Source organism: Balaenoptera musculus, chromosome 10 (assembly GCF_009873245.2).
Source record: "Balaenoptera musculus isolate JJ_BM4_2016_0621 chromosome 10, mBalMus1.pri.v3, whole genome shotgun sequence".
Taxonomy (NCBI): domain Eukaryota; kingdom Metazoa; phylum Chordata; class Mammalia; order Artiodactyla; family Balaenopteridae; genus Balaenoptera; species Balaenoptera musculus.
Window position 1 is genome coordinate 101133163 of NC_045794.1, and position 25800 is coordinate 101158962.

The following is a 25800-nucleotide window of genomic DNA, read 5'->3' on the forward strand; positions in this document are numbered from 1 at the left end:
CTGATGGGGGAGGCGGGAGCGCACACCAAAGCTGCTCGCCTCGAGCCGACTCGGGTTCCCGCAGCCCCGGAGAAGGGAGCCGGAGGGGTCCGCCCGGGGGACCCGGCCGGGAGAGGTGGGTGTGTCCGAAGCGGACCAGTGAGCGAGCGGAGATCGGGGGCAGCCCCGCCTCGCCCCCGGGGCTCGACTCCCCGCCCTCACCCGGAAGCCCGCGGCGGCGCGCGCAGCCCGCGCCCCCGACACCGACCCAGCACCATGGCGGCGGCCGCACCCCTGCGCGACTGCCAGGTATGCGGAGGCCGCCCCCGCCCGGGTCCCCCGCGGCCCCACGACCCCGGGGGTGGCGGGATCAGCCCTGCCAGGGGTCCGGCGGAGACACGGCCCCCGAGAGACGGGCGCGCGTCCTGGGCGCACGGAAGGGACCAGAGGACCCTACTGTGACCCCCGCCCCGGGAAAATCTGCGGCGCGGGGCCCCGCCCCGCGGAGACCCCAGGTCCTCCTAAAAAGCTTAGACCCTGAACCCCGGCACGACACAGCGGGGACGCTGGGCGTTAGTGAGGGTCTCCCACGGGACCCGCCGGGGCAGGGAGCCTGGGCCCATTTTGCACTTGAGGGAGGGGCGTTCAGAGGAGCGAGGGAACCTGCGCACAGCCATTCCGAGGAGCCGCCCGCTGGGCTGGCCGGAGTAAAGGTCATTTCTCCATACTGGGGAGTCGCCTGTCTGTGCGCCCCTGGCAAGACACCGCGACAGCGATTACAGTGAACAGTTCAGTTAGTTGGAGATGTTTCCTGAAGGTCTGAACTACCTGGTAGAGTGAGGAGATGAGAGGAATTGTTTCGGTGGTTGGTACCTTGCCGGCCAGGTGGCAGGACCACCCTCCTGGTTTTGCCCTCCAGCGCTAGCCCTTCTTCTGCCCTGGCAGACCTCCCTGCGGCCTGAGCAGGGACAACCCCTTACTGAGCGTCTGCTCCCTGGCAGACACTTTACAGTCACCCCACGTGTCCTCCAGAGCCCCATTTCACAGAGGGGCCAGACAGGGGTCAGAGGGAGGACCTTGCCTGAGGGCACTCAGCTACTTAGAGGGCCCTGGGATTTGCATCAGGATCTGTCCCACCCAGGGCTCAGCTCTCTCTACACCGCACCATCTATGAAATCTGGGAGTCTGTGCCTGCCCCACAAGGATGGGTCTTATGGAAGCCCATACCTACAGGATGCTAGGCATTAGCATCTTCGGTGCTTGGGGGTTGGGGTTCGTGCGTGTTTGTTTGGAGGGCTACATGGAATAAGACCCCTTCTTGCTGTGTGCAGGCTTGGAAGGATGCCGGGCTCCCTCTCTCAACCCCAAGCAACGAGGCCTGCAGGCTGTTTGATGCCACCCTGACCCAGGTATGCCCGTGGAGAGAAGTGGTGGCCCCTTCTGTAACGGTCCAGGGGTAAGGTTCTTAAATGGGTGAATGGTTTTTATTTTCATTAAAAAAAATTTTTCTTGGTGCATCTTACAGCTGCATTTATTCGTGCCACAAGTAAATGGTACTTCCACGCGTGCACAGTGGTGCTCTAGCGCCCAGCTAACACAGCTTGCTTAAGTTTACAGCCAAACTGCCTGCCAGCTGATGTGCTCTCCAGGTAAAGCTTGTCAGCGGTGACCGTGAGCAGGCACGGGACTCGAAGCTTTCAAAACTTTACATCTTTATCCTGATTTTATAAGCAATGCAGCCCGTTAACCCCATTCCTGCCCAAATCTCCTGGTAAACTTGAGTATATTAGGGCTTTCCGGGGACCTGAACGTTCTTCATAATGCTTTGAAACATCCTTGCACAGGACCAATGGCTCAGGCTGCTCCAGAGCCCCACAGTCAATGTCTCAGAAAGTGATGGATGCTTTTTAAACTGCATGCAGACTTGAGAAATCGACTGCAACAGAATCCATGTACCTGTACCCCCAGGGCGTGGGAACAGTTCTCCCTGCCCAGGGCATGGCTGAGAGGTCCCCCAGGTGGCAGGCGTTGGCCTGTGAGGGTGCTGAGGGTTTGGTGTGGGGCTCCTCCATTTAAGGCATGGGGCCCCTCTCCTGGGGCTAATCTGTGAATATACCGCTCCCACCTATGGCTGTTCTAAGACCTTCCACCGTATTACCAGTCATTTCTAACACCAGTGAAGGAGCCTATAGTCTTAGAACTAGGGGAGTCTCAGAGGTAAGACTTGACAGGTGGGGAAACTGAGGTCCAGAGAGCTGAGCTGACTCTTGCAGTGAGTTATAGCAGCAGGATGCACCTAGGTCTAGACACACTGATGGAAAACTAGAGCTGAGCTCTTTCAAGGGCGGTGAAATCGCTACCTACTGATTCTGTCCATGCAGCATAAGGGCCAAGGAAACCTCTAGAAACATAAGGGCCATACAAGAAACAACTGGTGAAATGCCGTCGGCTTGCCAAGGGCCTCCACTGTGTGCGTTTGAGCTCTTTGTCTATTTGTCCCCTTCCCGCGACTTTTGGCCTCTGCAGAGCCCAGTTTGTTACAGGGAAAGTTCCCCAGTGCAGCGGCAGCCACCCCACCTCTACCCCCGCCCCTGCTGTGCGTCTGCGTCTCTGTGCCAACTCCCTTGTGTCTTGTTAAAATACATGTGCTAATTCTGTGTAGATGTAAGTTGGACAACCGATAGGGCACATTCTAAAATCTAATGCATTATTGTGGTTTTAGGATTTTTAAAAATTAAGACCTGGGTCAGGTATTTTTCATTTAAAATGTGTTTGCTGGGACTTCCCTGGTGGTCCAGTGGTAAAGAATCCTCCTTCCAATGCAGGGGACACGGGTTCGATCCCTGGTTGGGGAACTAAGATCCCACATGCCGCAGGGCAACAAAGCCCACGCGCCACAACTACTGAGCTCGCGCGCCTCAACTAGAGCCTGCATGCCGCAGACTACAGAGCCCACGCCCCCTGGAGGCTGCGCGCCACAAGTAGAGAGAAGCCTGTGCGCCCCAACGAAGATCCCGTGTGCCACAACTAAGACCCGACGCAGCCAAAAATAAATAAATAAAAAGTAATAATTAAATCTTAAAAAAAAAAAAAAAAAAGGCATTGGGACTTCCCTGGTAGTCCAGTGATTAAGAATCCGTCTTGCAATGCAGGAGACGCTCGTTCAATCCCTGGTCGGGGAACTAAGATGCCACGTGCCATGGGGCAACTAAGCCCATGCGCCACAACAAGAGAGAAGCCCACCTGCCACAAGGAAATATCCCACATGCCACAACTAAGACCCGACACAGACAAAAAATAAATAAATATTAAAAAAAAAAATTAGGGGCTTCCCTGGTGGCACAGTGGTTGAGAATCTGCCTGCCAATGCAGGGGACACGGGTTTGATCCCTGGTCCAGGAAGATCCCACATGCCACGGAGCAACTAAGCCCGTGCGCCACAACTACTGAGCCCGCATGCCACAACTACTGAAGCCCATGTGCCTAGAGCCCGTGCTCCACAACAAGAGAAGCCACCGCAATGAGAAGCTCATGCACCGCAAAGAAGAGTAGCCCCTGCTCGCCACAACTAGAGAAAGCCCACACGCAGCAACGAAGACCCAACGCAGCCAAAAATAAATAAAATAAATAAATTTATTTTAAAAAAATTAGGCATTAAAAAAAAAAGACTAGAAACAAATACACCAAATTGTCAAAAATGATAATGAGATGAGATTAAGGATATTTTTGATCTTTTGGCTTTCATGCCTCTTCCTTTCTATAATGAATGTTTACTGTGATTCTTTTTTAAAGGAATGAATAGGAAGTAGCAAGGTTCCTATTTTGGTACCCAATGTCAAGGTCCCTCTTGGGGCTGACGAGGCCGACACTGTGGGCAGGTCACCTGTCAGGAAGAACCTTCCTTTAGATGTTTCTTTTTTGGAAATGGTGGCCTCACCAACCCTAGAAAATGTGCCTTGAGTTCCGTGTATTCAGTCTCTTCATATGAAATCAACCCAGTTATGTTTTCTTTGAGCTAAGGTCCAGAAAATACCAGTGTTCTAGAAAGAAAAAAAAAAAAAATCAAGGTTTAGAAACAAGCCTTCATTTACATGAACTAAAAACTCCCTGGGGACAGCTTTGTTTCACCTTTTAAATTTCAGTACGTAAAATGGACCAATGACCAGAGTCTTGGTGGCATTGAGGGCTGCCTGTCAAAGCTCAAAGCAGCAGATCCGACCTTCGGTGAGTGATGCTTTCCCTGGGTTGAGGAACCCCGTTTCACGAGTCCAGCCCCTCACTGCTTCCCTGACTGCAGGACTCAGCTGGGTTGGGGAGGGCAGGGCTGGTGGAAGTGACCAGGTTAGGAGGGAGGGAAGGTGACAGCCACCACTGTGCTTGGAATAACAGCTACTCCCATAAAGATGCCAGGTTCTATAGAAGGTGTCTTTCTAACGTTCTCCTTAACTGTACGTCACTTCTGCAGGGAAGACACTGATCCCATTTCTCATATGAGGAAACTGAGATTCAGAGAGAGTAGAGAGTAAGAAATATACCCAAAGCCACCCAGCTGGTAGTTGGGGCACTGGGATCAGACAAGGCTGTCTCAGTCCAAAGCCTGGACCCCTCGGGACACAAGAAGTGGCCACTGCAGCCTCTCTGGGCACTAGTGAGGCCAACTCCACAGCAGCTGTGATGGGGAGGGCCGACCTGGTGACAGAGGCTGCCATCACAGGCAAGCCATGTGCGTGGCAGGCACGCGGGCGGGGTCAGCCCAGTGCATTCTGGAACCCCAGGAGGGTGGCCCAGTGTGGGTGAGGTTCTGGGCTGGGCAGAAAGGCTGAGGATGGGAGGGCAGCAGGGACCCCCACTGTGGCTAGGTCCCACTGAGGGCAAGGGGCGCAGAATAGGGGATGAAGGGAGCTGTCACGGGAGCCAGTGTCCAGGCATGGGCTCAGGTTCTCCGAGCAGACCCTGGCCCCAGGTCAGAAGCAGGGGCCACATGGGTGGTCCTGTCACTGTGGTTGGGCCCTAGGTCCTAAGCCTGGGCCAAGGACTGAGTTCCAAACGCCAGCGGATACCCTTCCTCTGTCAAGGTGGAGGCTGGGAAGCCCAGGTAGGACCTGGGGGCCAGCACACCTGCCAGCAAGGCTGCTACAAGGGCCACAAGGCACACCCCCACCTTCCGCGGCCCCCGAGCTCTCAGCGAATGAGAGCAGCCAAGACAGGATCATGGTTTCCGTCCTCTGGGGACCAGCCCCCCGACAGCATCTACCGGGTGGCCCTTGGGAGGCCCTATGCTGGTGGTAGTGACAGTAGCGGCTGAGAGGGAAGCAGGTGGGGCTCCAGAGGAGCCCATAGGCAACCCCTAACCAGTTCACCTGGTGAGGGGGGCGCAGGTGCTCCACACGTTGGCACTCCCCAGAGTGCCCTCCACGTGCCCGGTGAGGAGCTGAGTTCTGGACTGTCGGTGGGGACACACCCTACCGGCCGCCTGGCTTGCCCCTCCTGGGACGTTGGGTGTTTATTTCACATGCGGGGCTGGGCTGGGCTGGGTGGGACTGTCTGAATCACCAGCTATTTTCCCACCTTTTGCCAGCCCTGGGCCACGCCATCGCTAATGGCCTCATTCTGATTGGCACCGGAAGCTCCGTGAGGCTGGACAAAGAGCTGGACCTGGCCGTGAAGACGATGGTGGAGATTTCCAAAGCTCAGCCCCTGACGCAGCGGGAACGGCTGCACGTGTCTGCAGCAGAGACCTTTGCCAAGGGGTGAGGGGCCTCCCTGGGCCAGGGGCTGGCGCTCCGAGGCCACACTGGGCGATGCCACGGGCTGCCCCCCGCGCCGTGCGGAGGGGGCCTTGGGGGGATTCTCACCCTGACTTCCGTGCCCGCCTGACTGAGAATCGCATCCTGCCTGCTGCTCTGTCCTCAGCTGACTGCTGAATGAGGACGTGGTTGGTTAGGACTCCCAGGTTAGCATTCAAAGCAACTTGTTGTGTTTTGTTAAATAAATTGGTTATTATTTTCATTACAAAACTAGTAGGACCACAGTACAGAAACAGATAAGAGACAGCAGAAAGGAGCAAACCCTCGCCCTCATGCTCCTGGTCCTTACACACCTGTGAGCATCTGCTTATAGTCTTCCGGTCTCCCCTGCCCCTGTTCCCACGGCTGTCCGTCCCCCTGTGTGTGGGAGTCCTGACCCTGACGCCTGCCCCCAGGACAGCCCCTGTGTCTGCTTGGGCAGGAGAGATGCCCGCAGAGCTGGGTGACCTGAGCTGATGCTACGGGCGTTCTGAAGCAGTGACAGAGTTCTGTCCTGGTCTTCCTGGCAAGTGGGTGCGGATGTCAGCACAGGGGTGGAATTCCACCTCTCAGGCTTCCTGCAGCTGGTTCACGGTCTCAGGTGAAATTGTCTTTGGTAACTTGTTAAACTAGTTTTTTTTTTTTTTTTTTCTTGAATTAGAGAGTAAAACTTCCCACTGAAGCTTTTCAATTTTCTGAGCCACAACCTAACGTAGAAACTTACGTGTATCTTTTAACCAGTTCAGTGCAGGCTGTGACACTGGCAGGAAATTAAGCCTTTTCCACTCCTCGTGTGTGAAGTGTGTTCAGTGTTGCTGAGAAACTTCTCTTGGCTTCCAGGAACCTTCCAAAAGCCTGTGAGCTGTGGGAACAGATTCTCCAGGACTACCCAACAGACATGTTGGCCCTGAAATTTTCCCACGATGCCTATTTTTACCTGGGCTACCAGGAACAGATGCGAGATTCTGTGGCTCGAATTTATCCCTTCTGGACACCCGACATCCCCCTTAGCAGGTAGGTGCCAGCTGGAAATCACATCGTTTCTGTTTCTTAGTCTCTCTCCTCTGCCCTAAAAACATGGCAACTCTCCTGGCCCTGCCCTAAAACTAGTGAGACTACTGTTGTTATTTCCTAGTTTTTTATAGTGAAAAGGTGGGGTGATGATCCACTGGATCCTGATGATCCAGTGATTGGAACTTCACGCTTCCATTGCAGGGGGTGCGGGTTTGACTCCTGGTCGGGGAACTAAGATCCTGCAAGCCGCAAAGCTCGGCCAAAAAAAAAAAAAAAAAAAGTGAAAGGCTTCACGTCTTCATTTGATCTTTATCCCATCCTGGGAATGAGGTAGTACTATTATGTATCAGTCAGCACAAGATAATTTTTGCCGCAGTGACAAACATCCTCTAGATCTTTTTCTCCGAAGCTTATTACAACAAAGGTTAGTTTGTCACTGTCCATCATAGGAGAGCTGAGGCTCCACACCCCTGCCACTGTTGCCCTCCAGGATCCCAGCTGAAGTAACTGCTCTCGGGATACACCTGCTGCTAAGAGGGAAAAGAGCTCTCCTGGGGGACTCACAATGGCATTAGTGCTCAGAGTGAAGGGGATGCCCTGCAGCTCCCGAGTCACTGGTCAAATCCAGTCACCCAATCACAGGGGGCCAGGAAATGCAGCTCTACTTTGGGCTTGGAGGAGAGGGAGGCCTGGAATAACCATGAACAGCCCTAGGGACCACCACACATGATCACCTCCTTTGCATTTTAGTCATAGGATTGTTGTGAAGGTCAAGTGGACTAATAGATTGAAGAGCTGTATTAGTCAGGGTTCTCCAGAGAACAGAACCAATAGGATGTGTATATCTGTATCTATATCTATACTATTTACATATATATATGGAGCGGGGGTGGGGTGGTGGGGGGAAGGTATTTGTTTTAAGGAATTGGCTCCTGTGACTGTGGGGACTGGCAAGTCTGAAATCACTCCAGTCTCTGCCTTCGTCTCCACATGACTGTCTGTCCTTTGTGTGTGTGTCCATGTGTGTCTGTGTCCAAACCTTCCTCCTTCTCCTTTCTCTTATAAGGACATCAGTCATTGGATGTAGGGCCCACCCTAATCCAGGATGACCTCATCTTAACTTGAGCTTGATGATGATCTGCAAAGACTCTAATTCCAAGTTAGGGCATATGTTTAAACGTACCATTTTGAGGGAGACACCGTTCGACCGACACGGGTCATGTTGAGGGTTGAACGGTTCTAGTGCACTTTTTTAAAAAATAATTTTCTTCTGTTTTCAGCTACGTGAAAGGCATCTATTCTTTCGGACTGATGGAAACCAACTTCTACGATCGGGCGGAAAAGCTCGCCAAAGAGGTAAGTGGGCCCTTCCTGAGATGCCTGAGCCCTCGTGGAGTGGGGTCAGGTGGAGGAGAGCACGCCAGGCACGCTGCACCCACCCCCCTCCGGACCTCGTTTCCCACCTGGAGGGCTCATGTTAACAGAGAGGGCAGCTCCCTCCCGTCACCTTTTCCCCACCCTGGGTTTGCAGAGCCGCCTTGCTCAGCAAACTCCCCACCCAGGCCAGGGAGGCGAATGAGGCCCAGGGAGGGTTCCGTCCACCCCTCTTGCTCAGGGTCACACGGAGTGGCAGCTCTGCACGCCCCCAGCTCCGTGTCTCCAGGGCCCACAGTTTGCGCTGCTGGACCCAGACTTTGTAGGTGGGGAAGCAAGTATCAGTGTTACTTCTTCCACCTGGGACCTCACGTTTCTAAGTGTCACTGACTTCACCAAGCCTCCGGGAGCTGACAGATGAGTGATGAGTGAGACTTGTTGCCGAAAATTCAATGAACAATAAGTTAAGAAAAAAAAAAAAGGGAATTTTATTCGAGCCAAACTGAGGATTGTAACCCAGGAAGCAGATTCTCAGAAAGTTCTGAGAACTGTTCAGCCTGTTAGAACTCAAAGGTACAGTCATTCAGCCATCTACCTTTTGGAGACAAAGGATCGTACATCAAAGTGACATCCTGATATTTTACGTAGAGGTCACCAAGGATACATAGTCCGGATAAGCACAGAAGAAGCAAGCAATGAGTCACCATGACCCCCTAGAGAGCGGGGGAAGAAGCGTTCTTTTAAGAACTTACTTTGCCAGCATCAGAAAAAAGGGGAGAATCGGTCTTTACAGTCCAGCAGGTACTCTCATCTTTGAGGAGCGCTGGTGGATGTGTAACACACGTGCACACTGCACGTTAGGGAGGGAGGGAGGAGGCCCAAACAAGCCCAGAGAGAGAACTTTATGTTTAATTTTTCTTGTCCTGCCTTAAGGTAGAAATTTTATTTCATCAGACTGCTTCTAGTGGGCCCTGACCTGGCGTTGGGGTCCTGCTGGCCAGCCCTTCTCTTCAGCACTGCCCCCATCCGGAGGCAGCAGCGGCCAAGGGTGCAGAACAGGGTGGGATGCTAAGCGCTTCCTGCCGGCCCAGGCCCCTCCTTCCGTGCTGGCGGAGATGGGCTGCCTGGTACCGTGGATGCACCGTGGATGTCCCTCGCTTGCAGGCCCGGGAGCCTCAGCACCTCTGGCTCTCAGAGTCCCTCTCCAGCTCCTCCTCTCGCGGGAGTGGAAACTGAGTCCCAGGGAGGGGCCGCCACGCACAAGGGGGTGACAACCACTCCCGTGCCTGGCTCAGGGCTGGCACTCAGTGTACACGCCGCTTCTGTCGGCTCGATCCTCTGCAGCGGGGCATCGAACTCTTCATTGCCCAGAGGAGGGCGACCAGGCCCAGAGAGGCCAAGGCCATGGCCACACAGCTCACAGAAGGCAGAGCCACGGCCCCCCAGGCCACCTGAGCACAGTCCTTCATGCTGCCTGGACAGAGCTGCTCCCCAGCACCCAGCCAGGGCTCTCCCCCCAGTCTTTGCCCTAGTTGGCTCCCAGCATCCCTCCCTGGGAGACAGCCGGCACCCTCCGGGGGCCCACAGGGCCTGTGACAACCACTCTATTTATAGAATAGAGCCCAGATTTGACAGTAGGATGATGGGGTCTGTGCTTTAGCCCTGAGTCAGGCCGTCGGGGGGCACAGGGAGCTTCACGGCAGTCTTGGCTCCATGGCCTGGGTGACCAGGCGCCGTCATCCAGGGGGTCAGCTGTAGGAAGGTTCCCCTGGAGACCTTGGCAGCTGGTCTCTCCCATTGGGTGCCGTCTGTGTGGGCACCTGAGGGCTGGCAGGATGGTTCAAGAAGTCAGAGAGTGACCAAAAGGTGCAGGTTCACACCCGCCAGGAGCAGGAAGCCGTGGCATGGGGTGCCCCCCTCTGCTCCCTTCACGCCCCTTCTCCTTCGGGCGCCCACGCTCTGACCCCAGCACCAGCCCACCACAGACAGTTCGTGGGCAAGGCCAGGCTTCTAGGAGAGCGAGGGTGGGCTGCCCAGGCTCCACTGGAGTCTGGAGAGGCCTCACGGTGGTGACACGTGGGCCTTGTCTGCAGGCTGAACGCCCAGGGCAGGAAGAGCGAAGGGCAGCTGTCGGGGAAGGAGAGCGGCAGCCAGGGTTCAGGGGCACGGAGCACCTGATAGACTGAGACTTGGGGCGGAGGTGGGCAGGCCGGGTGCTGGGAGCAAAGTCCGGGGGCAGGCAGGGCCGGATCGCTCTGGCCTTGTAGACTCTGTCCCAGGGGACCTGGGGAGGGAGCCCGTCAGGAACCCCTCAGCGGGGGGGGGGAGCTTAATCCCAGCAGGGGGATGAGAGCAGCCCTGCCGCCCTGAGCCTCTACCTTCCACAGCACGCTTAGCAGGTCCCTTCAGCCTGCTCAGCTGCGCCCCTGGGGTCTCCTGAAGGGTCCTGGTCCTGCAGGGCTCTGCCCCGGGCTGCGCATCGTTCCCTACAGACGTGGCCTTTCTCTGTGTCCCCACGCGGACTGGTTGGGCCCATGCAGGTCAGGGCTGCAGCAGGGAGGTGGGGCTCGCTGGGGACCACCTGCCAGCATAGACCCCGCAGCAGGTGCCAGGCCAGGGCTGAAGGTGCTGGGCCTTCCCAATTCCGCTTCTGCGGAAGGCGTGGGCGCCTGAGGTGGCAGGGCTGGGGGGACCCCGTGATCAGGTGTGGAGGACCTGGGCTCATGTGGATGGTCCACAGGCCCATGGTGAGCCTCGGCTCACTGCTCTGTGCCAGGATCGGTAGGCGCTCAGTAGCCATGAGCTAAACTGCCCGCCGTGAGGCGGGAGTCGGACCTCATGTCCCGCCTGCCATGTCGTCACCGTCAAGTCCACCGGTCATCGGAGCGGCTCTTGTTGTTACTAGCAGTGATACCAGAACGAGCCTGGAAAGCTACACACGTGGTCCTTGCATGTGTGTGGTCCTTGCATGTGTGCTAGTCGGGAGGGGCAGCCGAGAGCCCCTGGAGCACACACACTCTGTCCACTGGCCTCCACGGCAGTCGCGAGAGGGAGGCAGCCTTACTTCTCACCACAGGGGAAACTGGGCAGTGACTCAGCTATATGCAGGAGGCTGGGGGCCAGGGGGTTGGATGAGCCCCTGCTTTGGAGAGACCCCAGTGCCACTCAACTGTGTGGGCCCGGGCAAGTCACTTAGTCTCTCTGAGCCTTAGTTTCCTCACCTGTGAAATGGGGAGTGATACCCTCTCTGGCAGCATCTGGTGTTTGGTCAACGGGCTGGTCTTTGGGGTCGTTATTTTGAGGCGGAGCCCAGTCCCCTTGCTTGCTCAGGCCCCTCGTGCCCCTGCACGGCTTGGGGACACCTTGTCACCGGGCAGCCTGACTCACCCATGTTATCTCGACTTGTCCCCCACCCGACCCCCACACCCCCACCACGTAGGCTTTATCTGTTAACCCGACGGACGCGTGGTCGGTGCACACCATCGCCCATATTCATGAGATGAAAGCAGAGGTCCAGGATGGATTGGAGTTCATGCAGCGCTCAGAAACCCACTGGAAGGTATGATTCTCGTCCGTCCACCTGCCTGGAAAATTCTGTTTGTTCCCCCAAGTTAAGCCAGGGATTAACGGATGGAGTTACAAGGCGTGGCTTAGTTCTGGGGAAAACTCATCTTCCACTTGGAGGCATTTCTGTCAAGCCACCGAATCCCCTGGGAACCCCACGGCTTCCCAACATCTGCTGATGTTTTGAAGGTGTTTCTAGAATTGGTTGTGGCCTGAGGTTGTAGAAGGAATGGATGAGAAAGGGGAAACAAGAGCCCAGCAGGGGTGAGAACTGTGAGCTCACTGGCCAGCAGACTCGACACAGACCCCAGAACCCCAGAGCATCCTCCGGGAGCACGTGGTGCAGCCGGGGGTTGATGGGAGGGATGACGGCCCAGCCACCGTCGGTGGGGCTGGTGTGTGGGGGTCAGGGCCCTGGTGGGTACCATCCAGACCCCTCAAGCCCTTCCAGACCCTCTCCTGGGGCCTTAACGCCCAGGGGCCTCCCTGCTCCCACTCCCGGCGCCCGCCTGCGCCCAGCTGCTGTGGCCCTCTCTCTGCACGCGCCTGTCGTCCTTGAGTTTGTCTCTGGCGTACAGCCTGGCTACCTGGCCAGGTGCGGTCTGCTGCTCTGCCCTTCTCTGTGCCGTGGTGGGCTTCCCAGGGCACCGCCGGCCAAGACAGTGAGTCTCTGCCAGGGCCTGGCACCGAGCAGCAGGTGCTCAGTGATCGAGCGAACCACGGAGAGACCAGGAGCCAGGCGGGGAGCAGGGGACTGGCATGGTCACCTCAGCTCCTCCCAGCCGCTCCCTGGCCTAGGACAGGCCAGCAAGAAGTAATTTACAAGAAGGCAGATTCCCGGCTTCTCCCAGAGGGGTATTAAGTAGAGCAGGCGAACAGGTGTAAGATAACCTTTGAGAACTATAATCTCATTAGGTTCACACTCAGATCTTTTTTCTTTTTCTTCGCTGCGTTGGGTCTTGTTGCTGCGCGCGGGCTTTCCTTAGTTGCGGCGAGCAGGGGCCACTCTTCGTTGCGGTGCGCGGGCTTCTCACTGCGGTGGCTTCTCTTGTTGCGGAGCACAGGCTCCAGGCGTGCGGGCTTCGGCAGTTGTGGCGCATGAGCTCAGTAGTTGTGGCTCACGGGCTCTAGAGCGCAGGCTCAGTAGTTGTGGCGCACGGACTTAGTTGCTCCGCGGCATGTGGGATCTTCCCAGACCAGGGATGGAAACCACATCCCCTGCATTGGCAGGCGGATTCTCAACCACTGTGCCACCAGGGAAGCCCCACACCCAGATCTTTTTAAGGATCCCCAAACGCTGGGCACGAGCTAGGCCCTGGGTGGGGGTGGGGGTACAGTGTGGGTCGGACCCTTGTCCTCGGGCTCCCCCGACAGGTAGTGACTCTGGGTGGAGGGAGCGCCAGAGTTGCCGTGTCCTCTGAGAGGGAGGCCGCGGAGGCCTGGCCAGGGCCAGATCGTTTGTATTCCATTTACTTCCTGCCCCCAGACTCCGATTTTCCTGGGCCTGGGTGCTTGAGGCCTGGCTCTACCCCAGGACAAGAACGTGATCCCTCTGAGCCTCAGTTTCCTTACCTGAAAACCTGCTGTTGCAACAACTGTGAAGCCCTTGCCCCGAAGGAGTCCCCATCAGTGTTAGTCCGACTGTAACAGGCAGCCCGAGGTGACTGGGGCCATCTCCAAGAGGCGCTCGTCCCCCGATGCCTGCACACGTCCCTGCAATGGCTCCTGGCAGCCTCTGGCCTGGCTGCACAGCCCTGGGGTGGACGATGTGGCCTGGGGCTCCCTTTCCTCCTCCTCCAGCACCTGCCCCAGGCAGTTGGCTGTGGCTCAGTCCAGTCTCCAGTCACTGCGCCAGGCTGTGCCCCTCCCTGGGGACCCCACTGAGAGTCCCACTGAGACCTCTCTGTCTTCAAAAGGCCCGTCAAGTGGAGCAAGCAGTTCCCCAGCAGCGCATGACCACACCATGCCAGGGGCATTCTTGGGGATGTGGAAACCCAGAGGAGGCATCCCACCCAACTGGGCTTGAGGGGGAAGCAGTCAGGGAAGGCTTCCTGGAGGAGGCAATGTATGAGCTGAGTATTGCAGGGTGAGTAGGTGTTTGCTAGGCAAAGGACAGGGAGATGTAGGATCAGCTTAAGCAAAAGCACCAAGGCCTACAGTGGCCTGTAAGGGAGAGGGGAGTTGGGTGGGTTGGCATCCTCAAATACAGGTGCCAGGTAGACGTGGGCCGTGGAGGAGGCATCGTCAGTTCCTCTCCAGGAGATGGGAGGTGGTATCCAGGCAGAGAAGGAAGTGTCAGCCGCAGCCCTGTAGGCTAGTGTTCATGGTAGGGCCAAAAGCGTACCAGCTGCAGCCATCTAGATGTCACCCCATTCCCCTTATTCTGTGGGCTCTGCCAGGACCTGCGGGGAGTTTGGCCCTGGGCTCACTGATCTGTAGGGTTTTACTGGATGCATCGCACTGTTTGGACGCAGTGGGCCTCTGCAGCCGTTCGGATAGACTTATTCATTTTCTCCACTCCACACCTAAGGAAGGTGCGGCTTTGGTTCTCCTCCCTTCTCGCTCTGGGGCTAAGATGCCAGCCTGCCGCAGTCTCAGCATCCTCAGAAAATTCAGGCACGCCACTCGCCGAGGCTCAGAGCCAAAGGAGAAGATGGGGCGTGGACTCGCCAGCACAGGCCGGCCGGGGCAGGTGCCTGGGAAGTGTTTCCTGCATTCAGAGCTGTGGCGCTCTGCACTGGCACAAAACAACAGCTGCTTCCCCCCTCCCCGCGACAGGCTGTCAGATTTTTCTCTCATTCTCTCGTTCTTTCCCCAGGACTCTGATATGCTTGCTTGTCATAATTATTGGCACTGGGCTTTATATCTGATTGAAAAGGTAAGATGACCGGCTGTCTTATCCTATAAAGATGTCCAAGGAAGGATATATTTTTCTACCTTTTGCTATACTTTGTATCCTGTGGAGCAGTACGGCGTGATTGCACATTTCAATGGTGTCCTGATGCAATAAGAGCACTCATGTTTTCAAATAGCTTTTCAGGCTTAAACTACTTTAGGTATTTTGGACTGTCTGGACTCAGAAATCATGTGTATTGTGTGCCATTCGTGGAGACAGGGTAGCCCGAGCGCCTGCCGCTGTAGTGGGCTGCTAGGCTCCCACCTCACGGTTGTAGCTGAATGAACCATGGGACCCTCCGAATGCTTTGCCCCAGTGGCAGTGAGGGTGTGGGGACGCCCTTGACCCCAGTGATTCCACCACTGGCTCCCATTTATAAGGGTTTGTCTTACAGTTTATCGCAGAGAAAATCTAGAAGCTCCCTAAATGTCCAAAGAGAAATGCTTGGAAGATGAGGACCCTGTAATGACAGGCAGAATGCAGTGATACAGTGTCTCCAAGAAAGCAGTGAACCCAACTGAATGGGCAGTAAGGAAAATAAAGGGAAAAACAATCCTAGAGAAATACATGAAAAAGCTGGCAGCCGTTTGACAAGCGCTTCATAGGAAGAATAATGCTTTCGCAGAAAGGGCTCCCTTAGCAGCAGCAGCTGCTGCTGTGTCTTCTACACGGGGGAGCGAAGGGCTGGGGCAGAGGTGGGTTCCTCTCCTCCCATCCTGAGACCCACCCCGGCTGTGGGGCGGGGGCTTTGTCAAGGCCATTTGCAATTCATGTCTCAGCATCACATTTCACCTCCTGCACGTGTTAATCCCGGAACTTCATTTTTCCAGGGCGAATACGAGGCCGCATTGACCATTTATGATGACCACGTAAGTCCACGCTTGCACCCGATTCGGTTTATTGCAGCGATTTACCCTTCAGTCTCTAACAGATCTTTGAGCCAATCAGTATTACCCCAGCCAGACCCACAGGTGGAGCAAGAACACAGCTCTTGTGTAAGACCTCACGGCATTGATTCTCTCGCAGAGTGGTGTCGAAACCCAGAATGGAATTTGACTCTGTTTGCCCGTGGGCGTTGGTAGATTGCACATCTCATTTGGTCATCTCTGGAATCTCAGGCTTCCCTCCAGTCATTTTACTTTATTTTATTTTATTTTTAAATGTATTTGTATGTTCTTTTTTAACAGAAATTTATTTATTTATTTATTTATGGCTGCGTTGGGTCTTCGTTGCTGCACGCGGGCTTTCTCTAGTTGCAAGAGTGGGGGCTACTCTTCGTTGCGGTGCGCGGGCTTCTCATTGTGGTGGCTTCTCTTTGTTGCAGAGTATGGGCTCTAGGCTCTCGGGCTTCAGTAGTTGTGGCTCACAGGCTCAGTAGTTGTGGCCTGCGGGCTCTAGAGCTCAGGCCTAGTAGTTGTGGCACATGGGCTTGGTTGCTCCGCAGCATGTGGGATCTTCCCAGATCAGGGCTCGAACCCGTGTCCCCTGCATTGGCAGGCGGATTCTTAACCACTGCGCCACCAGGGAAGTCCCCCTCCAGTTATTTTAGATTGCTTTTCTTTGGTAAAAACATTGATCTGCCCATAGGATTTTGTTTTCTGGTTTTTTTTTTTTTGGCTGCGCCACGCCGCTTGCAGCGCCTTGGTTCCCCAACCAGAGATTGAACCCAGGCCATGGCAGTGAAAGCGCCGAACCCTAGACCACTAGACCATCAGGAACTCCCAGGAATTGTTTTTTTTATTACAGACTTTATTATTTTTTTTAATTTTTATTTATTTATTTATATTTGGCTGCATTGGGTCTTCGTTGTTGTGTGCAGGCTTTCTCTAGTTGCAGCAAGTGGGGGCTACTCTTCATTGCGGTGCGCGGGCTTCTCATTGCAGTGGCTTCTCTTGTTGTGGAGCACGGGCTCTAGGCACGTGGGCTTCAGTAGTTGCACCACGTGGGCTCAGTAGTTGTGGCTCGTGGGCTCTAGAGCGCAGGCTCAGTAGTTGTGGCACAGGGGCTTAGTTGCTCCGCGGCATGTGGGATCTTCCCGGTCCAGGGATCGAACCCATGTCCCCTGCATTGGCAGGCGGATTCTTAACCACTGAGCCACCAGGGAAGGCCCCCAGGAATTTTTTTTCTGTATTAAAATATACATGCCATATTTTACCGTTTTAACCATTTTTTAGTGTACAGTTCTGTAGCATTAAGTATATTCACATGGTTGTGCAGCCATCACCACCATCCATTTCTGGAACTTTTTCATCTTTCCAAACTGAAACTCCTGGCCTACTAAACACTAACTCCCTATTCCCCCTCCCTCCACCCTCTAGGTATGTTTAAGAGGGAAAAAAAAGCCTAACTTGCACTGCTGGGGACCCCACCATGGGCTTAATAGCAGAGCCTGGGGTCACAAAAATGCTTGTAATTTGAGGATCTAAACCCCAGAGAAAAACACTCAGTAAAGTTTCCTATAAATCATCCTCTCGAGTTGTCGGGATTTCATAGTAGAGAGTGAAGGGTGACAAGAGCTGCGTGCCGTGAGACGTAGACCAGCTGAATGTGGAATCGTGGTCGGGCGCGATGATTCTCTGCCATTATAGTCCAGGGCTGGGGGCAGGAGGTGACAGGTGCCAGGGCCCGGCAGGTGCTCCCCCAGCTGCCAGTGCGGTGGGCTCTTTCTCAAGTCTGTCCGGTGTCCCTGGGGCACCTGGAGCGGTCCAGGCCCTCGGAGAGGGCAATGGCCCTGAGCGTTGGGGTGGAGGGGACACTGGTGGTGGCTCCCGTTGGCTGAGGGCTGGCTCTGCCCAGGCCCCACACGCAGCCCAGGTGGGTGGACTCTGGCCGTCCCTGCAGTCCTCATCCCCTACCTGCCCTTGTCTTCCAGATCCTCCCCAGCCTGCGGGTCAGCGGGGCAATGCTGGACGTGGTGGACAGCTGCTCCATGCTCTACCGGCTGCAGATGGAAGGTACCCGGTCTGGGCCTTCTCCTCTGGCTCTTCTCCTCCCACCCGACGAGGGGACGGTGCCACGGCCTGGGCTCAGGCCGGCAGGAGCTCATTAGCGAGTTTCTCCAGGGCCCGCTCCCGGTCCTGGGACGGCGCGGCTTCGGGTACCAGCTCTGCGGCTGCCTTCCGGCTGGCCTGAGGCCAGTGGGCCAGGCCACTGCTGCCCTTTCTCCCAGTTCCCTCCGCTCCTCGGTGTGCAGGCCTCAGGCTCCGAATCCTGCTGGCACCTGCCATTCCCACAGCCTACCTGCCTGCATGGCACGGGTGGCGCCTGGCCACCTGTCTTTGGGCACCACCTCAGTTTCTCAACTCCCTGGGATTTCAGAGGGAGGGTTTTCCCAACAGTGTCATGCAGTGCTCTCCAGGGAGCCTGGATGGGGTTGGCCATAGCCCTGAGGGCTACGGAAGGCTTATGGCCAACCACTGGGGTACCAGATAGCTCTCCCCTCTCCCCCAGGCTCAGCAGAGCCAAACCTGTACCCACTGTAGGTCCTGGGTCAGTGGGGATGAGGCCCGGGCAGGACTGGCTGTTTCCGAGGGCTCTGGGAAGGCTTCCTAGAGGAGGTGAAATGTGAGCCATGGAAGGAAACGTAGGGTTTTGCCAGGTGGCGACAGGACAGGATGTTACAGGTGGGAAGCAGCCTATCTGAAGCCCCCAAGACACAGAAGCCAGTGGCCCGTACGGGGATGAGTGACGGAGTGTGGGGTCCGTGCGCTCAGGGGAGCAGAGGAGGCTGAGAGCTGGGGAGGGAGGGTGAAGAGTGCGGCTTTCATCTGGTCTGCGGGGAGCCCGCGGGGCAGGGCTGGCCGGGCTCTGTCCAGCAGGGGGGCTGAGCCAGGGGATGCCAGGCTGGAGGCCGGGGCATCCATGAGGAGCTGGGAGAACAGTGAGGGGCTCTCACAGCCGTCCAGGTAATAAGGCCGGGACACCGGAACCCAGGCTGGTGGAGGCCTGTGTCTCTGTCCAGCCAAAACCATCCGGAACTCGGTGGAGAGGGGAGGGGCCTGGGGGCAGTTGAGTCCTGTTGACCCTTTGCCTGTGGAGGCGCGGCCTGGGCCCCCCTGAATTTGCCTGAGGAGGGGTCAGGAAGGGACAGGCCCGGCCTGGAGGCTGGGAGGCACGGTGTGGGTGCCTCGGGGCCGGTGGAGGGAGGAGGAAGGCCACTTGCTCCCTCAACATGCAGAGTGGAAACTTCAGAGCTGCGTCCAAGTGACAGGCGGAGAATCGGAAGTCAAGGGCAACTACAAGGTCACGGGAGGAGCCCGCTAGGAGCAGTAGGAAAAATCGGGTAACTTGCAGGAGCGGAGAGGGACAGGGGGAGGGAGGTGGTGGTGGAGAGCGGAGCAGAGGAGGGGCTGTCGAGTTGGAAATCCAGACCCAAAGGCGGAAGGATGCTTTTTATGAATTCCGCCGTGCTGTGCTGTGTCAGGTGCCTGCCCAGTGAGAACCAGGGGAAGAATTTTTAAAGTGGTTTGGGGTTTGTCAAAGGGGCCAGAGACTTCATTTAATACCCTTCCATAGCTTTTTTTTTTTGTTTTTGTTTTAATTTGCTTTCTACCTTACCCGTTTGCCGCTTTTATGATTAAACGAAGTTAATATAAACCGGCCCCAAAAGCCTAAGCCCGAGGCCAGACACCGCCTGCCAGCATCACCCGGCCTCCTCACCTGGAGCCACCCGTGGGTCCCAGAGGCCTGTGCGCACAGCGCTCATGCCAGGCCTGCGGGTGTCCTCCCCTGCCCCCAGGGGTGTCTGTGGGTGAGCGGTGGCAAGATGTCCTGTCTGTGACCCAGAAGCACAGCCGAGACCACATCCTGCTCTTCAACGATGTGCACTTCCTGATGGCGTCCCTGGGCGCTGGGGACTCCCGGACCACGCAGGAGCTGCTGACCACCCTGCAGGATGCCAGCGAGTACGTGGAGGGGCCGGGGCCACCAGGGGGACCCGCACCCTGCTGAGGGGGCCCTGGGGGCTGCTCATGCCACCCCTGCCCGCCTGCGGGGCTGGAGGCCCCACTGGTGGGCACAGCCGCACAGACGCGCGTGGAGGGCCGCTTGCAGGTGTGCACCTCCTGGGTGTTTGTCCCCATAGGTGTGCGTCCCCTGCAAGTGTGTGCCCCCAGGTGTCCTCTCCCCACCCCCCGCCTAGGTGTGCGTCCCTGCAGGGTGTGCCCTGCGAGGGTATAGTTGGATCCCCCAGGACACAGAGCAGCCTCTGCATCCCCTAGGCCTCAATGTCAGTGTCACGCACAGGGGATGTGGTGAGGCCCTGGAACCAGAGAGACCCACCGCTTACAGGGCCTCAGCTCTCTGATGTGAGCCTGTTTCCTCATCTGCTGGGACAGGCTGGTAGGAGAGTGAGGGGCAGTGACGTGGTGACACACACCCAGCACAGTTCCTGAGCCGGTTCCAATCACAGCGGGGGCCAGAGAGAGTCCAGGGAAGCGGGCTCTGCACAGCACAGGCCACCAAGGAGGCAGCCAGCCCTCGTCTCCTGCCTGTAGGGCTAGAGCTGTGGGACCCGTGAACCCTGGTGGTTTGTCCCAGGCACCTGGGGGAGGGTGGCCACCCACGGCTGCTTGCCCTGCCCCTCCTCCCAGGGCTGAGCTGCATGAACTGGGGACTTTGGCTGGGGACGTAGCTTCAGGCCCCCAGCCCTCACGACCCAGATCAACCGCCACCTGAGGGCAACGGGAAGACAAAGCCTGCCACAGCTGTTCACTCCAGGCGCCGGCACCGACTCCAGTGCCAGCCTTTACCTGCATTGCCCTGCGAGGGCGGCACTGCTACTCCCACTTTACAGATGAGCAAACCGAGGCCAGGCGTGGGGCATCTGCCCAAGGCCACGTCGCAGTTGAACTGAGTTTAGAGCCCAGTTCTCTCCCCTCCCTGGAGGCTTGTCCTCTGTCAGGTCACCTGATCAAAGCACCTACTGTGTCAGGCACGGAGCCAGGGGTGCCGGGCGGAGGAGAAGACAGCCCCCTCCTCAGGCACCTGAGTCAGGCGGTGGCAGGGGGGGGGGCAGCACGAGGCCCTGCAGGACGCTGAGGGCACCCTCTCGGGCCGGCAGGTCCCCGGGGGAGAACTACCAGCACCTCCTGGCCCGCGACGTGGGGCTGCCCTTGTGCCAGGCCCTGGTGGAGGCCCAGAGCGGGAACCCCAACGGCGTGGTGGAACTGCTCCAGCCCATCCGCTACCGGCTTGTCCAGATCGGAGGCAGCAACGCCCAGGTGAGCCAGCAGCTGCAGCGTGAGGGCCCCAGTCCGGGAGCCCCTGTGCCCCACAGCCTCTGTCTCCACGGTGTTGGCGCCCATGGTGTGGGAGAGTCCTTGCCGTTCACATCCCCCAGTAAGCTTGTCCCTGAGAACAGGCCAGCCTGCAGCGGGGAGGGGGCAGGTGTCCCCATCCCTCGTCCCACATCACAGAGCCTCACGTGCCCACTTGACCTTTCAGAGAGATATCTTCAACCAGTTACTGATTCACGCGGCCTTAAACTGCTCGTCCGGCATCCACAAGAACGTGGCCCGGTGAGTTCCCCGTTCTGGTCCCAAAGCCCAGCTGGGAAGGACCCTGAGCACAGCCCCCTCTCACTCGGGGGGTCTCCCCACAGGCTTCCAGGTGCCCAGAGGCTCCCACCTCCCTTGGCCCGAGGTGGTGCCCACCTCTGAGGCAGAGATGCAAGGCTGCGGGGGTGCCTGTTTCTCCCCCTGTGTGAGTCTTCAACTTGACCAAAGGATCTGACCACCCCCACCCCCAGGCCCACCCTCCTGCCCTCCCAGCCCAGTCCTCATTTCTGGCCACAGTGAGCTACAGTTACTCTTTCAGGCCCCTGGGCCTTTGCACGTGCCACACCCTCTGCCTGGGACATCCTTTCTTCTCTCGCACCTGCCGACGCCTACCCATCCTTTGGGCCTCAGCTCACATTCTCCTACCTGTGCTGGGTGCCGGCGGGGTGGGGAGTGGTGGGCAGGAGACCCAGGCCCAGGCTGTGTGGAGCTTACCTCTCCTGTGGGAACTGACACAAGGCAACCAATCCCACAAATATGTGTACAACTGCCACGAGGGCGGGCGTATTGCCCAAGACGCTGTGATGAGTGGGCGGGAGTCAGGGAGGGAGGGTGCCTGGTGGAGGTGACATTCTCTGGGAGGCCTGAAACCAAGCGAGTTTAACCAGGCCAGGGGTGATCTGGTTAGGAGGAGGGGTGTGGCTGGAGGATTGGGGGTGTCAGGGGAGGGGCACCCCAAGAAGAAACCTCTACCTGTGAAGCCAGCCATCACCGGCAGCCTTCGCTGTCCCACACCCCACTCACCTCGACCTGCACCAGCCCCTATGCTCCTGGGGGGAGATGTGACCCCCCCCGTACCTTAGGCCCTCCTGGAACGCCAAGGGGAAAGAGGGGAGCCAAGGGGTGCCGGGTGGGCAGAAGGGGTGTCGTGAGGCCCAGCGAAGCACCGTGGGGCCCAGGAGGGCCTTGCTGGGCGCTCAAGGTTAGAGGTCAGGTGGAAAGCGCCAGCGTCCAAGCACAGGCACGGGCGGCCCACGGTGGGCAAGGCCCGGCTGCCCCGACGACCGTTCCAAAGCAAGCAGTGCAGGTGCTGGTGAAACAGGCGTGGACGCTGTGTCACACCTGAGCCTGGATGGACATGCTGGAAATGGTCAAACCCTGGAGCGCCCTGGACACATGCCCCTCGCTGTCCCCCTCCGTGGCCACGTGCAAAGCCACACGCATTTCTCTAGCGGTGGAGCCGCTTGGGGAGCTCCAGGCCTGGTGTGGCACCTCTGGTGGCAGCTGGGCAGGGAGGGTGGGGCCCTTTGGACAGAGAGGAGGGTGCGGGCTTGAGCGGGGAAGCTGGGGCCAGCACACGGGCGGGGTGACGAGGTCCACGCTGGGGGGCGGGGGGCACAGTAGGGGGTCTGCCCCTGGGAGTGCTAGGGGAGCCTGCTGCTGTCGGGGTGACAGGCACGCCCCTTCCTGGTGCCCTCCTGCCGTCCTCACATGGCTCAGCTCCCCTCCCGTCCAAGGTGGAAACCCTCGGCCCCCTGCCATGGTGTCCCTGCCCCAAGTGCCAGGCCCCGGCCCCTTAACCGCACCCTCAGCGCACATAATCGCTGTTGTCAATTGTTTGGGGTCTTTGCCTTAAATGATTCTCTCTTTGTTGAAAGTTCGATTTTTCCCACAGCATCTCTTCTGCCACTTGCTTTCCTGGAACATTCTCAGGCGTGGCTCTCCCCCCCATCCCCACAGTCGTGCTCTACCCTCTGGTCCCAGCATTCTGTATGGCGGGAGGATGGGCCCCAAGTTCCTGGGGCAGACGAGGCCACGGGGATGTGCTCACCCTGAAATTTTCTGCACTCGGGCATCGCTGGGAGCATTGTCAGGATGCTCTTTGAACACCGGCCGTCCTGGGCCAGTGCGAGCACGCGGGGCTCTGGAGTCCACGCTTTCTCATCCTCACATCTCCGCCCACCTTCCCTCTGGTCCCCACCCCTGGCGTCCTGCCTCTGGGCCTTTGTCCCTCTAGTACCCTCTGCCGTGATGCCGTCCCCTCCCTCCACCACTTGGGCCCCAGCCCGTGCTGCCACTTCGGCCCCAGCCCGTGCTGCCACTTCGGCCCCAGCCCGTGCTGCCTGTGTCCTGCCTTGGGGTGGAGGGACCATCCGCCCCCCACATTCTAGGAGGTTCCAGCACAGAGCCTGTCTCTGTTTCCCCAGGAGCCTTCTGATGGAGCGAGACGCCTTGAAGCCCAACTCCCCACTGACTGCGAGGCTTATCCGCAGGGCGGCCGCCGTCCACCTCCTGCAGTGAGCCGGCCTGGCCGCCTGCCCCAAGGAGCCTCCCCGGCCATCAGACCAGCTGCCACACTGGCTTCGCAGGGTTACAAGTAGCCGGAGCCTGTTGATTAGGCCTGTGAAGCGCGAAGCCCTGTAACCAGCAGCATTACAGGAAGAGGGGACAGAAATCAATTTTCAACGTGATTCTGCATCTTCTAATCCTCGTTAAGGGCCAGGGTGCAGTTTTAAGCAGTTAGAGCCGAGGTGGGACCGCTGTTCCACTTGCCTTGCAAATTGCATTTTCCCAGGGAACCCTTATACCTTCTGGTCGGTCAAGGGTCGGAAGGGTTGGTGCTGGGCTCAGCTGGGGGAGGGGAGTCTCCTACGCAGCCCCTGGGGGGCACCCCTCCCCCCCAGCCTAGGCTACCCCTGGGATAAACCCCTTCATTCTGTCTTCCTCCCCGTATTCCAGGCAGGTTCTGTTGTCCGACCTTTTGGGTGAGGGTACCAATGCGGGGGAGTGACTTGCCCAGGGTCACAGTTAGCGGAGGCCTTACTGACATTCACCCCAGGCCCCTGTGCTTCCTGGGAGAGGGACCCCCACCTTGCTGCCTGGGGCCTCGGCCCTTCTGCTGTCTCTGCAGAGATGTCCTCAAGCTTCTCCCTGGGCTTTGGTGGCACTGGTTTGGGCTTGTTTTCTCTTTATTCTAAGCTGCACTTCGTAAAGGGGCCTCAGGTACCTGGTTTCCTTTGTCAGCCATGCTTTTAATCATAGGAATGCACACTCACTGAGCTGGTGGTGTGCTTTCTGGGGTGTGAGGATTGAGCTCAGAGGTTGCCTTGCTGTGGCAAAAACCAAAGCATTGTGACGTGGCTTGAACAAGATCTGAGCCAGTTTTATAAATGCTGCCTCGGTCTCCTTCCCCATCAGTAACCTGGCCCTGACGGCCACCACCCCCGCCAGCACGCTGCGGGTCTCAGGAGAACGTGCTGACTCGGCCGTGCTGTGAGGGGCGATCCCAGCCCATAGATGTTTCTCAGGTTCCTTCAGTGCGAATTGAAATTAGCTAGAGACTCAGGGGGGCAGGTCTCCTGGGAGGCAGCAGACACCTGCAAATCGACTAGACAAATTCCTGGGATTAAAATAAATTAGTTAATCGGTTCCTTTGACTAACTGTTGCTGGATGGGCATCTTCTATTTGTTAGGCCTGGGCTGGGTCCTGGGGAGACAGGCCTCTCCTTGAACTTGGGTGTGGGGCTGGGCAGTGAGCCAAGAACAGAGTAATTACAATGGGATTTCAAGAGAGGGGCTGTTAATCCCCAGGAGCTAGGGACACAACCCAAGGGAGAGCCTGCCTTCCCATCCTGAGCTGTCCCCTCCTGCCAGTTCCCCTGACAGAGCCTGCCCACGCCCCGTCTGCCCTCCCCGCTCCTGGTTCCAAGCAAGACACAACTTGGCCAGGGAAGCAGGAACCCTGGTCCCTCCTCCAGGAAGGCCTCTGCTCTCCCACTGCAGGCTGGTGCCCCACAGCCCTTGCTATTGCACCTTTCTCCCCAGCTGTGACCTCCTCAGATCAGAGACAGCATCTGTGTCCCCACATCACCCAGCACAGAGCCTGCACTGACTACCTGTCAGTGAACCCATGACTGGTGAATGATCCCTTGAATGAGTGCATTAAAAAATGAATCAGAATCTACTGGGGAAAGGAAGAAACGAATCTATAGTGGGTAGGTAGGCCATTGATAGAAGAGAGGAGGAGGCCAAGAGAAGAGATGGATGAAGATTTAGCAGCAACAACTTGTTAACAATTGGTGTGTTTACTGAGCACGTAGTACGTGCTGACATGATACAGGGGGAAGAGCATCAGGAGTGGGTGTTTGGGGACCCTCGCCCCTAGCAGACACCCACAGGGCTGTGGGGATCTGACACCTGGGCCAACAGCCCTTGCATCTAGGACCCTCTGGGCTCCTGCCGCAGTGGCCCTGTAGTCGTGGGTCAGGCAAACCCGGGCCTTGGGACCATGGATTGAGCACAGGCCACACTAACCTGGCCGCTGTCTTCAGGAGGCCCTGGCAGGCAGAGGGAAGCGTGGAGCTCCCGGGCCAGTGGGCCCAACAAAGGCAGCCTGCTGGAAGCTGAGCGGGACCCAGAGAGGCCGCTGGGGGGACAATCCGACCCAGGACCCTCCTTCAAGCCCCTCTCTCCTTCCAGGCCAGCAGCCAGGGCCATTCCTGGACTTCCCTGTTCCTCAAGCTAATAAATTCTTTTTCTGAAGCCACCTTGAAGCTGGTTTTCTGTAACTTGCAACGCAAAGGCTCTTGACCAATACCTGCAGCTGGGATTTGCACCTGGGTCTGTCTGGCCCCATCTTTCTTCTCCACTTAAGCAGGATCCTGAGATGATGGAGCTCAGAAAGGAGCCA

At 57.5% G+C, this 25800-nt stretch overlaps 1 protein-coding gene across 1 annotated transcript; it reads left to right on the top strand.

The window, feature by feature from the left end:
• The first annotated feature begins 219 nt into the window (after positions 1–219).
• Positions 220–25650, top strand: TTC38 (tetratricopeptide repeat domain 38). The gene is made up of 14 exons (XM_036866799.1): positions 220–288; positions 1311–1388; positions 4122–4203; positions 5558–5729; positions 6606–6779; positions 8060–8135; positions 11593–11712; positions 14536–14595; positions 15444–15482; positions 17486–17567; positions 19352–19517; positions 20675–20834; positions 21058–21131; positions 23318–25650. The coding sequence occupies exons 1-14, from the start codon at positions 256–258 to the stop codon at positions 23409–23411; spliced, it is 1410 nt and encodes a 469-aa protein (XP_036722694.1). The 5' UTR covers positions 220–255; the 3' UTR covers positions 23412–25650.
• Positions 25651–25800: the final 150 nt, after the last annotated feature.